Source organism: Vigna umbellata, chromosome 1 (genome assembly GCF_029865625.1).
Source record: "Vigna umbellata cultivar VRB3 chromosome 1, Vumbellata_1.0, whole genome shotgun sequence".
Lineage (NCBI taxonomy): Eukaryota > Viridiplantae > Streptophyta > Magnoliopsida > Fabales > Fabaceae > Vigna > Vigna umbellata.
The window spans coordinates 15,371,139-15,387,275 of record NC_142165.1 but is presented as its reverse complement, the minus strand read 5'-3'; the positions used below and the strand labels follow the sequence as shown (position 1 = coordinate 15,387,275).

The 16,137-nt window shown below is 32.9% G+C and overlaps 2 protein-coding genes and 1 pseudogene across 2 annotated transcripts; 2 read left to right on the top strand and 1 right to left on the bottom strand.

The window, feature by feature from the left end:
* Positions 1–1,399: 1,399 nt before the first annotated feature.
* LOC124830308 (24-methylenesterol C-methyltransferase 2 pseudogene) lies at positions 1,400–3,010 on the top strand (annotated as a pseudogene).
* A 3,412-nt stretch (positions 3,011–6,422) lies between these two features.
* On the bottom strand, positions 6,423–7,608 carry LOC124830307 (glutathione S-transferase-like). Its single transcript, XM_047303980.2, has 2 exons — positions 7,235–7,608; positions 6,423–7,162 (listed from the first exon to the last, which is right to left on the bottom strand). The coding sequence occupies exons 1-2, from the start codon at positions 7,440–7,442 to the stop codon at positions 6,711–6,713; spliced, it is 660 nt and encodes a 219-aa protein (XP_047159936.1). The 5' UTR covers positions 7,443–7,608; the 3' UTR covers positions 6,423–6,710.
* Positions 7,609–10,700: 3,092 nt separating this feature from the next.
* Positions 10,701–14,518, top strand: AMY2 (alpha-amylase-like 2). The gene is made up of 13 exons (XM_047303978.2): positions 10,701–10,718; positions 10,800–10,857; positions 10,956–10,983; positions 11,179–11,216; positions 11,525–11,651; positions 11,769–11,995; positions 12,082–12,227; positions 12,322–12,434; positions 12,810–12,898; positions 13,047–13,169; positions 13,442–13,477; positions 13,945–14,043; positions 14,132–14,518. The coding sequence occupies exons 2-13, from the start codon at positions 10,843–10,845 to the stop codon at positions 14,321–14,323; spliced, it is 1,233 nt and encodes a 410-aa protein (XP_047159934.1). The 5' UTR covers positions 10,701–10,718; positions 10,800–10,842; the 3' UTR covers positions 14,324–14,518.
* Positions 14,519–16,137: the final 1,619 nt, after the last annotated feature.

The following is a 16,137-nucleotide window of genomic DNA, read 5'->3' as shown; positions in this document are numbered from 1 at the left end:
GATAAAATAATTTTTAATAATACAATATACTTTCTGAGTAAATTAAACTTTATTTTATTTGAAGTGGAAAATAGTTAAATTTATTCATGAAGATATAATTATCCCACAATTAACAGAATTTTCATAGTTAAGACAAAAGTAATACTTTTGGAACTCAATTATTTAAATATATGTTTAATATGTTTGTTTGAAACTATGATGTGACGTCTGTCACGAATATAGTGGTATGGTTCAAATTCGAATGAGAATTACTACCATTAATGGCGGAAGACTTTTTTGTTGTATTGATTATGAGAATTATCAAATGATAGTTGTTATAAAATAATTTTTAATAATACAGTATAATTTTTGGGTAAATTAAATTTCATTTAAAATAGAAAATTATTATATTTATTCACCAAGTTGCAAAAGTATTTAAAATTAGTTTTATTTTAACTATGTGATTTTTATTAATTATAATAAATAATAAAAATCACATAGTTAAATAAAACTAATTTTAAATATTTTGCAACCGAAATACTTAAATATATGTTTAATAATGTTTGTTTGAAATTATGATGTGAGTCTCTCACGAATATAGGTATGGTTCAAATTCAAACGAGGACTACACATGTTTATGACCGAAGACTTTATTGTTGTATTGATTGTAAGAATTATCAACATAGTTTGTCACTCATTTTCCACAATTATATATTTTTTGCAATATAATATTCTTATAGAACTATTTTGTGGTAAATTTGGAGAATTTGAAAAACTAATTAAATAGATAAGAATAATGAAATGAATTTGTATAAACTGGTAGTTTATATATATAATATATAAATAAAAACGAAAGAAATAGAATGTAATTTTTTTCTTGTTTTTTAAATTTTAATTGCTAGATACTTCCATTTTTAAAACTTTTACACTCAATTAGTTAGAAATTATGATTTTGGATAAAATTATTACAGAAATCAATGGTGCAACTATACATAATTATGTATAATTGAGTAATAGTATGAAATTGGTTTTTAACGAGTAAATCGATTTTTATGTCGTTCTTGTTTAAAATTTATATATGTTTACTATCAATTTATATAAATAATTACTTCATATATATCATCACTCCTTTACATGCAATAGCATCAACCACTATAGTCATGACCTCACATTCGTGTTTAGCTTTAAAACATCTTATCAACAATAAAAAATAAATATAATCACAACTCCACATGATGATTAATCTTTCTTAATAAATTGAAGTTTCAAAAATATAAATAGAAAATCATGTTAAAATAGTTTTTAATTATGAAATGATGACTATATTGATTTCCAAAGTAGCCTTTACACACTGGTATTGAGACTCTGTGGTCGGGAATAATGACAGAAAAAGGAAAAAAAATGGAAGAGAAATGATAGGGTAAGAATTAGAGAGTTTGTGTCTGGCTAAGTCTTCGAAACGATAATCAGAATTAAAATAAGGAAGAAAGTAGTAGGCTAGAGAGTAGGGAGCCGAGATTCACGCGCGACACACATGGAGTGAGCAGCAGCCAGCCAACCACACACTCACCACAACTCAGTGGAGGAATGTTCTCTATAAAACCAAACATAACATTTGACAACACAACATAAACCAACCCAAAATGGACTCACTGTCCCTCCTCTGGACCGCCCCGTTCCTCGCCGCCGGTCTTTACTGGTTCATCTGCATCCTGGGTTCCGCCGAGCAGAAGGGGAAACATGCCACCGCCATATCCGGCGGCTCCATCTCGGCGGAGAAAATTCAAGACAAATACAAGCAGTACTGGTCCTTCTTCCTGCGGCCCAAGGAGATCGAAACCGCCGAGAAAGTGCCGGACTTCGTCGACACATTCTACAATCTCGTAACTGACATCTACGAATGGGGTTGGGGCCAATCCTTCCACTTCTCTCCCTCCGTTCCTGGCAAGTCCCACGCCGAGGCCACGCGCCTCCACGAACAGATGGCCGCGGATCTCATCCAGGCCCGCCCGGGCCAGCGGATCATCGACGTGGGCTGCGGCGTAGGAGGGCCCATGCGGGCCATCGCGGCCCACTCAGGCGCCAACGTGGTGGGCATCACCATCAACGAGTACCAGGTCCAGCGGGCGAGGTTCCACAACAAGAAAGCACGGCTGGAGTCCCTCTGCGAGGTGGTGTGCGGCAACTTCCTCCACATGCCCTTCCCGGACGACAGCTTCGACGGTGCCTACTCCATCGAAGCGACCTGCCACGCGCCGAAGCTGGACGAAGTTTACGCGCAAGTGTTTCGCGTTCTGAAGCCAGGGGCGCTGTACGTGTCGTACGAGTGGGTGACCACTGACAAATTCAGAGGGTCGGAGGCGGAACACGTGGAGACCATTGAGGGGATCGAGAGAGGGGACGCTCTGCCTGGTCTGAGGAGCTACGCTGACATCGCGGAGAGCGCGCGTAGGGTGGGGTTTGAGGTGGTGGAGGAGCGCGATCTCGCTCTCCCACCCTCTCACCCCTGGTGGACCCGTTTGAAGATGGGTCGGATCGCCTACTGGCGGAACCACCTTCTCATTTCTGTTCTCTCCGCCTTAGGAATTGCCCCCAAAGGTACCCTCGACGTTCATCAAATGCTCTTCCAGACCGCCGACCACCTCACCCGTGGTGGTGATACCGGAATATTCTCCCCCATGCACATGATTCTCTGCCGAAAACCCATCTCCACCTGATCGATTCATTTCCTTTTTCTCTTTTTCCTTTCCTTTTCCTACTGTAATTGCTTTTAATTCCATGGTCGACTGCTGCATGCATGCAATTTGGTTTTCAAAGCTAATTTTTTGTTGGATAGCCCTGTATAGTGCCCAATTCATCCTCGAATCTCACGGATCCAGGAATCTACGAAGTTTTCACTTTCCTTTTTCTTATTTTAAAATTTTTTCGATCACGTACTGCGGTGAGATGTAAAGTAAGGTGAATTTGCGCGTGCCATGCATGGTGGATCCGCTATTTATCGTAGAGCTTAAAGAATCAGAATCTTCAACCCTCTTGTGTTTATTTTTTACGTCTGTTGCTAGCTTTTAGTCACGTTGCGCTTGGATCTGTCGTTGTATTTCTCATTACTCGTAACGCCCGGAATAAAAAAACCACCTGCGGTAATTTTGTTTCCATATTTAATCATTGTTTCTGACTCCACAAAACAAAAAAATATAGCCATGGTTAATGCAATTCCCTTCTCCTTCATAAAGTGCCAGATAATCACTGTGACTGCATACTTATTTAATATTTGTTGAATCATTAGTTTACTAATTTGTAAAGTTTCCAATGTTGGATAAACTTAAAGTGTACAGCTACTGGTGAACTAATTTATTCTCCCTCTGCAATTTTAACATCTATGATTCCTTTTTGTTTCAGCTGTTACTCTGTTATGAGTTCTTCAGTCGGATAAAGAAAGAGGTAATTATGAAACTTTAACGCATTTTGAATTGGAGTATTTGGAAGATTTTACTTCCATTTCATTTCTATAGAATGTATTTAGAAATTTAACTCCGTTCCGGCACTTGAGTGCATGAATGATTTTGATCACCTTTATTTTAATTATTATTTGTATTTAACCTTCCTAAGTATTTCATCCTAAGTTCTGTCAATGGGCTTCCAGGTTTGGGCCTTAGCTTGTTTTTAACATATTTGGAATATGAGGTATTCTGGGAAGAGAATTTGATTTCATTGTTTTTTACAATTACTTTATTTAATATTTTTATGGTGAAAAAGTACACGAAGTATACTAATTGATGTGAGATGACATTTATAAAATGAATGACATAAGAACATAATTTTTTTTCTTTTAAAAGTTACATCCAGTAACTATCTCTTAAAAAATGTTTCTTAAGAGTTGCGATTTCGTGTAAATTATTTTGGTCTTTTTTTCGTTTGAGAAACTTTTTACAGTGTGGGATGTAATTTTTATTGAGATGAATTTAAGACAAATTTAGAAAAGACGGTCTATTACCTTGTTCTAACTTGTAATGGACTTCTATGGTCTGACCTTGAAAATCCCACTATGAGTGTTAAAAGGGTGTTACTCCCTCCACCCACACACGTCTCTTCCTCTACCTCCCCAATTTTCTAAAATGCCAATTATATCCTTCTAAAATGACAATTATATCCTCAAAAGTTAAAATTTTTTATTTTTATTATTTTAATATTTTAATTTATTTAAAACTTCTGATTTACTTCCCTCTGCACCTCTTCCTCTCTTCCATTTTCGTTTACCTTTCTCTCTTCCGTTAAGCTTCTTCTCCACCTATAACAAATTCATATTTTAACAAATTCATATTTTAACAAATTCATATTTTAACAAAATTATTACGTTTAAAAACTAACCATATATAACATTTAAAATTATAAATTTAAATATAAATTACTATAAATAAAATAAACAAATAAAATAAAAACGAAACGTAAAAGGAACACTGCCTCTGGACGGATGACATCCTTCAACGGATGTCAACATCCGTTGTAGAAAAATATTTTACTCATACAAGGAACTACGTAGGTTATCAGTGAAATATGTTATAAATGAATAAAATTAAAAAACAACAATTTTAAAAATAAAATTTTACTGAGGGGCAAAATAGTAAAGGAAAGGTGGAGGAAGGGGCAAAATAGTAAAGGGGAGGTGGATTAAAATGAGTCTGATCTGATAGGGTGGTCCGTTAGTCTAAAAAGAGGTAGTTGCTCCCTCCACCACCACCGAATGCTTCCTGCACCACTCCATACCAATTTTGCCCTTCTCTAAAACGGATATCAACATCCGTTTTACCTTCAACGGATGTTGACATCCGTTTTACCTTCAACGGATGTTGACATCCGTCCATTCACAAATCCTATATTTTAATTTATTGTTTTTATTTAAAAAAAAAGAAAATCTTCAACGGATGTGGCGACATCCGTTAACGGATTGCCACATCCGTTTTAATAAAACTTTTAAAACTACTTTGATTATTATTTAAATAATAATATATAACTTAAATTAATAATAATTATTTTATTAAATAAAATAAAATTAATTCATAAATAATTAATTAATAATTTTAAATTAATTAAATAATATTTATATATTAATTTAAAATATAATAAATTAAAATCTGAAAATTTAAAAAGAAAAAACTTCCCGATTTAATAAATTTTTAAAATATTAACGGATTGCCACGTCCGTTTTAATAAAACTTTTAAAACTATGATTATTATTTAATCCGTTTTAATAAAACTTTTAAAACTATGATTATTATTTAAATAATAATACATACATTAAATTAATAATAATTATTTTATTAAATAAAATAAAATTAATTTATAATTAATTAAATAATAATTTTAAAAAAATTAAATAATATTTATATATTAATTTAAAATATAATAAAATAAAAAACTAAAAACTTTAAAAAGAAAAAAACTTCAATGCGTTTTAATAAATTTTTAAAAAGTATTTTAATTATTATTTAAAATAATAATACATAAATTAAATTAATAATAATTATTTTATTATAAAAAATAAAATTAATTTATAAATAACTAAGTAATAATTTTTAAAAAAAGTAAATAATTAAAAAACTTAAAGAAACTAAAAACTTAAAAAAACTAAAAACTTAAAAAAGAAAACTAAACGTAACGGATGTGGCACATCCGTTGAAGAATTTTTTCTTTAACGGATGTCGACATCCGTTCAAGAGAAAAGGAGGAGGTGTAGGATATTTTAGAATATGAAGGATAATTTTGGAATTTAAAAAAAGTGTGGTGGTGCAGTAAGCAATGTGTGATGGTGTAGGGAGTAACTCTCCTAAAAAGAAGGAAGGTTGAGTTACATGTTAGATCCATTAACCCCATTTGGTTCACCAGCCTGCAAGGTCACAAGACGGGTCAACTTACCAATAACCCACAACCCATATAAGTTTTATAATTTTTCATCTTTCTTAATTCATTCTTCAGCCACGACACAGACTACAGCGAGAGAACGAAATATATCACATGCCGCTGACAACAAAAATAATAATTAGAAAATTACAAGTGAAAACCAAATTAACACATTTCCACCATCGGAACTATTTGAATAATTAAGCCAAAATTTAAATAAACATTTCAATACATTAAAAAAATTAAAGTAGTTAAAAGATATGTAGAAATAGTATCATTAGTCTAGAGATCTTAAAATATTTTAAAAATGATTAATGAACTTAATTTTCTTTTATTAAAATTAAAAGTGATGGTTTTATTTACCAAACACTTTTCAGGTATGATTAGTATTAACTCGTAGCCATTCCCTCCGGACAGGAGACAGATCATTTGTTAAGTTGAGCTATGAAATAAAGTTTCGTAAGGTGGAGTCCTTTGTTGTTATCTATGGGTAGTTGGGAGTGGCTAAAGCAGCAAAACAGGAGAAAATTGAAGTGACGATGAACTTGGAAGTTGGAAATGTCAACATTTCGTTATTATTTCGACAGAGATAGGCAGCTCATATATTATGTTTATGTTTGACTTCACTCGCTTGTGAAGACAAAACCTACCCAAACACTGCAAAACTTTACCCGCTTATCCTTCAAAATTACACAACTACCATCGGAGTTCTCACATCGGATTACAATGTCAGAAAACAACCCCGCTCCAACTAAAAACAACCACCTTAATCCAGATCTACCTTACATTTTAAGGAAATCAACTTAAATTTTCGAACCCTTTTCTAAACAAACTCAGGCACCTCGCTGCAAGTCGACGACTTTCTTCCAGGAGTCGCGGGAGGAGATCTCGTCCCACCACCTGGCGACGTTGGGAGAACTGAAGAGAGGAGCAGCGTCGGGGGCGGCGAGCAGGTAGTGGGCGTTCGGAAGATGGGAAAGATCGGCGAGAGAGAACTCATCCCCAGCCAAGAACCGGCTCACTCCGAGCCTCTTCTCGTACACATCCAGCACCTTCGCCAGCTTTTCTTTGCTCTGCTTGATGGCACCCTCGTCTTGCTTGATCTTCATTCGGGGCGCGAATGCCAGCTGGAAGACCAGAGTGGAGGAAGGTGGGTTGAAGTTCTGACCTTCTGCCTCCAGCCATTGATCTATGGAGGCCTTGGCCAGAGGGTTGCTACCGTAGAGATCCCTGTTCCCTTTGTCCCCGTATTTGTCGCATACGTAGCGGCATATCGCTCTGGACTCTGATTTGAATTTGATGTTAGATTTTTACAAGTAAGGAAAGGTGAGAGCTTTGGGAAGGTAAGCGAACGTACCGAAGAGGGAAACGTTGTCGGCGTCTTGAAATGCAGGTACTTGTCCGAAAGGGTGAAGCTTGAGGAATTCAGGGGTCCTGTGTTCCCCTTTGGACATGTTAACGGGAAGGAGTTGGAAGTTGACGTCTTTCTCCAACAGACAGGCCAAGACTCTGGACACGGCAGTGGACATGGGTGGACCGTACACCTTCACTGTCGGCGCCGCCATGTCTTGCTTTGCTTGGAGGGTTGAAGGAGAGTGGGAGAGTGTGAATGTGAATGAAGGAAGAAACAAAGAAAGAGAGAAAGAAAGGAAGGAAGGAACAGTTACTTGTGCAGCTTTGCTTTATCTTTTTCTTCAGTCTTATCCTATCTCATCCAACTTAATTCAACATCCACCCACCCTATCCACACTCCTAATAGTCAATGTTTCATTTTCTTTATCCAATCAAATAAATTAATTTAAATAAGTTCTCTCTTTCTTTAAACAATATTATCTACTTTAAAAAAAAAAAATTATTTCTATTCAATCTCTTCTTTGAGTAGAGTCTTCATGCTTGTTTGGTTTTTCACATTAAAATAGCTTTGAATAAATGAAAATGATAAATTTGCCGTTTTAGTTTACATGAAAATATAATTTAGAAATTTATCCATTCATGATAATATTTTTTATTTTTCTCATTAATTTCTCTATCCCTTTCCTTATCTTTTTCACTATTTTTCTTAATAAAAAATACTTGACTTTTATTTATTTTTTCTCACACTTTTTTTTTCTAGTCTAACCCATTTTTTAGTTTATCTTTGAAAAACGGAAGGCAATGACAAATGTTTTAGGTGCAACGTGGAGAAATAGCTTCCTTCTCGCTTTAGGCATGGAAATTGGTTCCTTCATTAGATATAACATCGTTTTTTAACAAAATTAATTTTTTTATAGCATGTTTTTCATATATAATAATTTTTTAATAATAAGAGAAAAATAATTCTTTAAATGACGTAACAAATATTCTTCGTTCAATGTACTTAGTTTCTTCTGCTTTTTAATTTGTCCAAATTCTTGAAATGAAAAATCTTTACTTTTATTGTTTTCATTTTTATTCATGTAAACTATACATTTTATTAATCGTATTTATCTTTTATTCTTGTTATTCCATTGTTTTTTCACTTTCCATTTTATTCCCAACCCAAAGCATAAAATTAAAAGCAATACTCAACATGATTTTGTTTTTTCTTTTTCTCTGTTTCTTACAAGTGTTAAGAAAAAGGTGATTCTTTAAAGCTTTTTCTTGAAAAGTATTACCGTATCTTACCAAAAGGATTTATTCTTAGATTATTGCTCATCACATAAATTAACCTTTTCAGATGGCATCTGAATATGGGTATAACCACTTAACAAGTATCATTACTTGATGCGTAGTAGTGTGTACATATATAGTCCGTGTTTACATTACTTCATATTTTTTTTTTCACACCAAAAGAAAAACTTACAAATATCATATAATTGTGAAATTATATATTTACTATTGTTTAAAAACAAAAAGAGTAAAAATAAATTGGTTTGGAAAAAAAGTAACAAAATTACATTATTAATATTAGAAACATCAGTTTACTCTCATGAGATATAATATTTTTCAAGAACCATAATATTACATTTTAAGACCTATTTTTGTGTTGATCTTATACGGGTCACGGTGACACATGTGACATTATTGATATTCTATTCAATCAAGTATGCACATGTAATAAATCATATATGTGCAGAACAACATGTGCAAAACAGCAGATAAAGAAAATCCATGAGCAGAACATAGAACATAAGAAAGAAACTGGTAGAAGGTAAGAGATAAAGAAGAAAGCACACGAGGACCATTAGAAAGTTAGGAAAGATAAGAAATATTTGAAGGATAATATACTTTTTACGACATTTTTTTTATAACATTTTAACATTTTTTTATAACATTTTACGTGTCATTCTGTGATTGGTCTAAAATTATTTCATAATCAATAATAATAATCATAAATACTAACATGGACTAATTACAGAGTGATACGTAAATGTTGTTAAAATATTGTAAAAAAGATGTTATCAAAATATCATCATTCATATTTGAATATGTTCTAAGAACAATTGTAGGTAACTTAGGGTCATGTTTAACAGTTTTACTTTAAGCAATTTTAATGGAAAAATAAATTTTGTATGTATTTTAATTTTTTTAATATTCATTCGATATTATTTTTTACTTTTTTAATTTTTTTAAAATATATTAAAAATTACACTTTTATAATTATTTTATTTAATATATTGTGTGAAATGAATATAAAAATATATAATGATACTTTTATTTATGGAATGAAATGAAAAAGTATAAATGAGTGGAAGTTAAAGATAACACAAATGATATTTTAGTTTAATTATATAAAAATTGATATAATTTTTTATCCAAAATATTAAAGTAATAAGTCAACGAATATTTACCTAATATTTAATTTTTTCATTTTATTAATTGGACTTATAATTAAAATTCTTATGTTTAACAGTTTTACTTTAGAATTCTCATGTTTAACAGTTTTACTTTAAGCATTTTTGATTGAAATGAAACGAAGAAGTATAACTGAGTGGAAGAAGTTAAAGACGAAGGAGAGTCCCAAGTTGTGAGGCTGTCGAACCTGAAAGGCTTATTTTGACGTCATGTAGCTCTCTAAGTCGATAGTTTAAAAGAGGACAGCATGTGAATGAGATAAATCTCATTTCCTTAAGTTTGTTTGTATCTGATAATAGTGACAAAATAAAATAAACTAAACACCTTGTCCTGTTTTGGCAAACTCTTACCCCCAGATTCCGTTAACGGGTTTTCAACTTCTTAAAACAGGACACGAGGGTCTGGTTCTAGATTTGTTTGGACTTTCTGCACATCAGAGCTACTGCTTCTGCCTTTTTCGGACTTTCTACACATCACAGTTTTTTTTTTTATTTATTTATTTTAATCATTAAACAAAACATGGATTCTGATTAGAGGATACTGTGCATTGTATGAAAATGTAGGATTGGTGATGTAAAAAAAAAAAGATGCAGTTAATTTTTGAGCAGAATAAGTTGTGTGGTGGTGGTGGTGGTAGAAGAAGAAGAAGAAGGAAAGCAATGCAGGGTTTGAGAAATCATTTTCAGAAGCATATATTAATTGATTGGTGGTGGTGGTTGTAGCTTGCGATCTAAGCTGTGTAGATTGAAGCGGAGAAGAGACGGCTCTAGAAATAATTGAAACTTGTTGAAATGAAATGCTAGCGTTGAATTCCCCATGCCTCTCTATTCAGCCAATTGGGTGCACATTGAATATGAATTTTGGCTTAAAAGCAGATTCCCCTTTATCCTCACGTTCCAAATTCCCGGCTAATGTCATCTCTGATTCTAATTCCACTGATTTTTTTATCCCTTTTTCCCTCCCTACTAATACCAATGCCTCACTCCCTCTTTCCTTCAGATCAATCTTCTCTTCTCTTCTCTTCTCTTGTGCGTTTCTCTCTTCTCTTCTTCTTCTTCTCATTTCTATTTTCTTTCTCAATAATCGATTCTTCCTTACTCTTCCTGCAGATATCTTCCTTCTTTGTCAATTCCTTGATCCAACAATCTTAACATGGGCTACTTGAAGGTTCCTTCTATGCTATACCATTCTCTTTCTCTCTAGCTTTCTTCTCTCATTATGTTTCTCTCTGTCTCATTTCTTTATTTCTTTCTTCTTACCACCAGGAACAAACCAATCAACAAACTGATCTGGGTATGCTTTCTCTCCTCATAAACCTCATTAACTACACACTTTTAACAAATGTGCTTTTCATAGATCATGGCATTTGCGTTATTAGTTTACAGCTTTCTGCGCTTCAAAAGTTCTAACCAGAGGACTTGTCTTCTATGGAGATCATATTTTAGTACTGACTTTATCTAATTCGTCCTTCTTGCTGCATGTGACCAGCTGCAGTTTTACGTGATGGAAAAGAAATACTTCTTCAGGTAAATTTCAATCACTCTGCTCTACACTTTATATTATTTGCTCAGTTCCCTGTCTATAATTGAACAACCTTCGAGACTATGAGCAGCATAGATCATGTCATACTGATGTTATTTCAAACATCAATTCCTCCTTGCTCTTTGAGTTCATTATTTCTTCTTTCCTGTTTGTGTGATCCAACACTGTTATTTAATCGTAAAACTTGATTATCTCAGTACACTAATACTGTCTGCACAAAATCAAACGTATTATTTGGTACTGTGAAGAACTTGCAATGAGTAGAATTAACATTTAACATGTTTTTTTTCAGGGATTCAACTGGGAGTCTCACAGATATAATTGGTGGAATAATTTAGAAACTAAAGTTCCTGACATGGCTAAATCTGGATTTACATCAGTTTGGTTGCCACCACCCTATCATTCGTTTTCACCTGAAGGTTACATCTTAAAATAACCAGACATACAATTTTTAACGTGATAGTGATGTTTTTATCTTTTTCTTCTAACCTCATGCAACTTAATGTCATTTTCTTTTAACTTTTTCTCTAAAACAGGTTACACTCCACAGAATCTTTATTCTCTCAATACTAAATATGGTTCTGAACGTCAGTTAAGAGCTTTGCTTCAGAAGATGAAACAACACCGAGTGAGAGCAATGGCTGACATAGTTATCAATCATCGTACTGGCACCACTCAAGGACATGGAGGAATGTATAATCGTTTTGATGGAATTCCTTTAGGATGGGATGAACGTGCAGTGACATCATGCACCGGAGGACTGGTAAGATAAGTAATTTTTGTTCTAATGTATATATTCTTTTGGTTAGATCTTGATTCTAAAGGTGTGCTTGGTCTTGTTTATTTCAGGGAAATCGAAGCACTGGAGCTGTTTTCCAAGGATTTCCTAACATTGACCATACTCAGGATTTTGTGAGAAAAGATATCATTAACTGGCTTCGCTGGTTGCGTCATGACGTGGGTTTTCAAGATTTTCGATTTGATTTTGCAAAGGGGTAAGACATATTCTATGACACTAGAGTATTGGATTTTCAATGATTTTATTTTCTTTATCGTGTTATATATCTTTTATATAAGTTGTTTATATAGGTTTTCAGCAAAATATGTGAGGGAATACGTCGATGGAGCAAAACCTTTGTTTTCTGTGGGAGAGTATTGGGATACTTGTAACTATAAGGGTTCTTCTTTAGACTATAATCAAGGTATATTTATTGAATCGGAAATAATTTTCATTTAGTTATGAATTTTTTAAAATTTGGATATGTTGTACTTCAAATACACAAATTCTTCAAAACAAAAGCTCTCAAATCTCTATATGCTGCATATACAAAGCAGAATGTTGGTAGCATTGAGCCATTTCAAGACATCACTAAAACAATTGAAAAGTAGTTGTATCTTCTCTGGTTTCTGCTGTACAAGTGCTTCTTCGAAAATTAAATAAATAATATCAAGTAAATATTGGCCATTTTGCTAGTCATATTTTATGTATACTGTTGTCTGTTTAACTATCATATTTGCATTTTGGATTTTGTTATGTATCAATCTTGAACTTGTTACTTATTTTTCATGATTCGCAGATAGTCACAGACAGCGTATAGTCAATTGGATAGATAGTACAGGACAACTTTCAACTGCATTTGATTTTACAACCAAAGGAATTCTTCAGGTATATCATACATTTTGTACTTAGTTCTTAGTTAATCAATCCCCCTGTCTTCTTATATATGGAATAGGTTGATTTCTGCAAAATCAAATTTACCAATTATACTAAACTCACCATACACAACAATTGATCTTCGGGTTTTAATTTGTAGGAAGCTGTGAGAGGAGAGTTTTGGCGGTTACGTGATGCTCAAGGAAAGCCACCTGGTGTGATGGGGTGGTGGCCATCAAGATCTGTCACATTTATTGATAATCATGACACAGGTTCAACACAGGTATAAATTCTTCAAAAATATTGGGAGGCAGCTCAATATGTTAAGTGACATTAAGCCATGGACTCTCACCCAGAGATATCAGTCTTTTGAATTGAATTCTTTTATGGTGCTTAATTCTTAATAATTGGTGTTTCTATTAAGAATTATGTTATCTAAAGACTTAACTCAAGACTTATCTATAAATTGAATAATGAAAAGTGAGTAAAGTAAGGAAAGAAAAACAAAATTTTGTTCTATTACATCTTGTAACTTGTGTTCTTCACTGTGTGCAGGGTCATTGGCCATTCCCGAAAGACCATATTATGGAGGTATTGTTTTTGGCATTAGTATCTTACAAGTATTGCTACTATGTAAATAGTTTGACAGTTTATTTCTACATCATTTATTTGTTTGTTCTTCCACTGCTACACTTGACATTCTTAAAGCTATTTATCTGTTTTTCTGTCAAAGAGAAAAATTTAGTAAAATTTCAAGCATGTTGATTTTTCTCCTTTTACAAAAGAATATCCAATGCATGCAATTCTCCCTATCATTCAAAACTACACAATGCACCTTATTACACAAATATCCTCTCTTCTTAAAAAGTAATAGTCAGATTTTGAACTAGAGTCGTTGAACTCCATAAATACATGGAAATGCCTTTATGCCTTCTTCTTAGTATTAGATTGTTTTGAAACAAGTTGATGTGAATTGGAGTTATACACTAACAAAATATGTTTTAAACAAATTCATATATCTAGAATAGTTAGATTTAAACTCTTCTGTTTTATGACAGGGATACGCATATATATTGACTCATCCTGGAATACCAACAGTTTTTTACGATCACTTTTATGACTGGGGCAACTCAATTCGGGACCAGATTGTGAAATTGGTATATAAAATGACAGTACTAGAAAACTAGCTATGTTTCTTTTGTTTTACAAAGGAAGATATGTAACAAATTTAAATTGAAACTGCAGATTGACATTCGAAAGCGTCATGGTATTCAAAGTAGATCACCTGTGAGGATTGTGGAGGCCAAACACGATGTCTACTCTGCAATCATCGGCGAAAAATTATGCATGAAAATTGGATATGGTTCATGGTGTCCCTCTGGGAGGGAATGGACACTATCAACTTCTGGCCACAATTACGCAGTGTGGCATAAATAGGAAATTAAGTGCTTCTAGTCTTCCTAAATGGAAGCTTTACTCCTTCAAATTATGATTAATAGCCTTTTCCAGTATTTTAATTATCAAACTATGTCAATAGCTGCTTTCTTTATGTAATATATGTAAAAACAAAAATAAGCAGCTCTGATTATGTCATATATAAAATAAGTGAATAACGATAAATTTATATGGGTACCTGTTATCAGTGTGATCTGGTTAAGTATCATTTTTATAAATATCGCATTCGTGTATACAAACTTTTAAATAATGTTTATGAAAATAATATATCTGAAGAGAAACAATTACTACTGAATATATTCAGAATAAATAATTAAATTTACGAAATCAAGATGGGATGTCACCTAGGAAACCACGTGATATGGTAAAAAAGTTGTAAAATTTGGATAGTCAACACATAGTTTTGTATAAGTTTAAGCTTGTTCCATTTGTACAGTAAGGTAAGATGGTAAAAGACAAGGAGTTACCACATTAAAAAAACATATATAACAGGCTAAGATCAATGACTTGTGATTTGATAGAGAACTGGGAGTGTCGTATACTGATTGTACTGGAGAGGCAGATATATATGTGGTACACGTGAGGAGGATTTGAAGAAAAACTTTGAATAGCAGGGAAAGACTGAAATTGAAATTGTTGAAAGATTTAGTTTATGTGTAGATCTTAAGCATTGGAATATATAGATCGATAATAATAAGCAGCACATGGTTGCAGGAAATGGTTGAGGTTTTTTGTTTGGTTTCTCTTTTTTACAATAATCTAGCTTTACATGTCTTACCAGATACGGAGAGAGATAGCAACAGAGAGTCACATGGAGTTGTGGCTGGAAAGGGACTCACACACATCAACATCACCATCAAATACAAAATTAGTCATACATTTCATCATTTAGTTTTTGAAACCCACTTCAATATTATACAGCTACGTTTATTTCCTACCATAGATTTGTGTCCCCACTTTGACTACAATATTATAATTCCTATGTCTATTCTTTTACACATCTTTTATATAATGCTCTCATATAATTATATTTAACAAATTTCAGAACTATAATTCTTCGAGTTTTAGCTGGCTGAAACATTATCTATTATCCATTGTGTACCATATATACCTATCGCTATATGTTTTCCGGTCTGTTAACTACACAGAAAGTTAATTTTAGAAATTTCTTTATACTACCAACCGAACGCTCACTGACGATTTTGTAACCGTTTCGTCTATAGTATATTAAAGATTTCATAATTTGATTAACAAAGTACAAAACATGTTTAGAAGTTATTGGATCGTGATTGGATGAATCTTAATCAAAAATCTATTTTGAAATCTATAATTTAAGACTTAACTGTGATAACCTACTGTTAATTGAAAATTAACTTAAACGTTCAAATAGTTTTAGCTTTACTTGTCGCTCGAATTTGGAAAGAAAAAATCGACAAGAGTGTAAAAAAAGTAGAGTGAAAATAATTGAAACAATTGGTTTAAAGTGTGAAATTGAACTTCTCAATCCCATATCCTGAAACACATTGTATGCAAAATGGTGGAAAGTGGAATGTGATAATCAATGTGTTCATCTCATTCAGCAGCACTAACCAGAAACATGTGATGGATGAAGCACTTGGATATACCAATCGGAGCATAATGATGAAGACGGTGGACTCTTTCTGCCTTCTAGGGTTCCCCACTTAACATCACTTTACTTTTCAACAGTTGGTCAATCAAATCTGCATAAATACCCTAAGGACCCGTTTAAGTCAGTGTTTTCCATTATGTTTTGTTTTCCGTGTTATAAAAGTTAA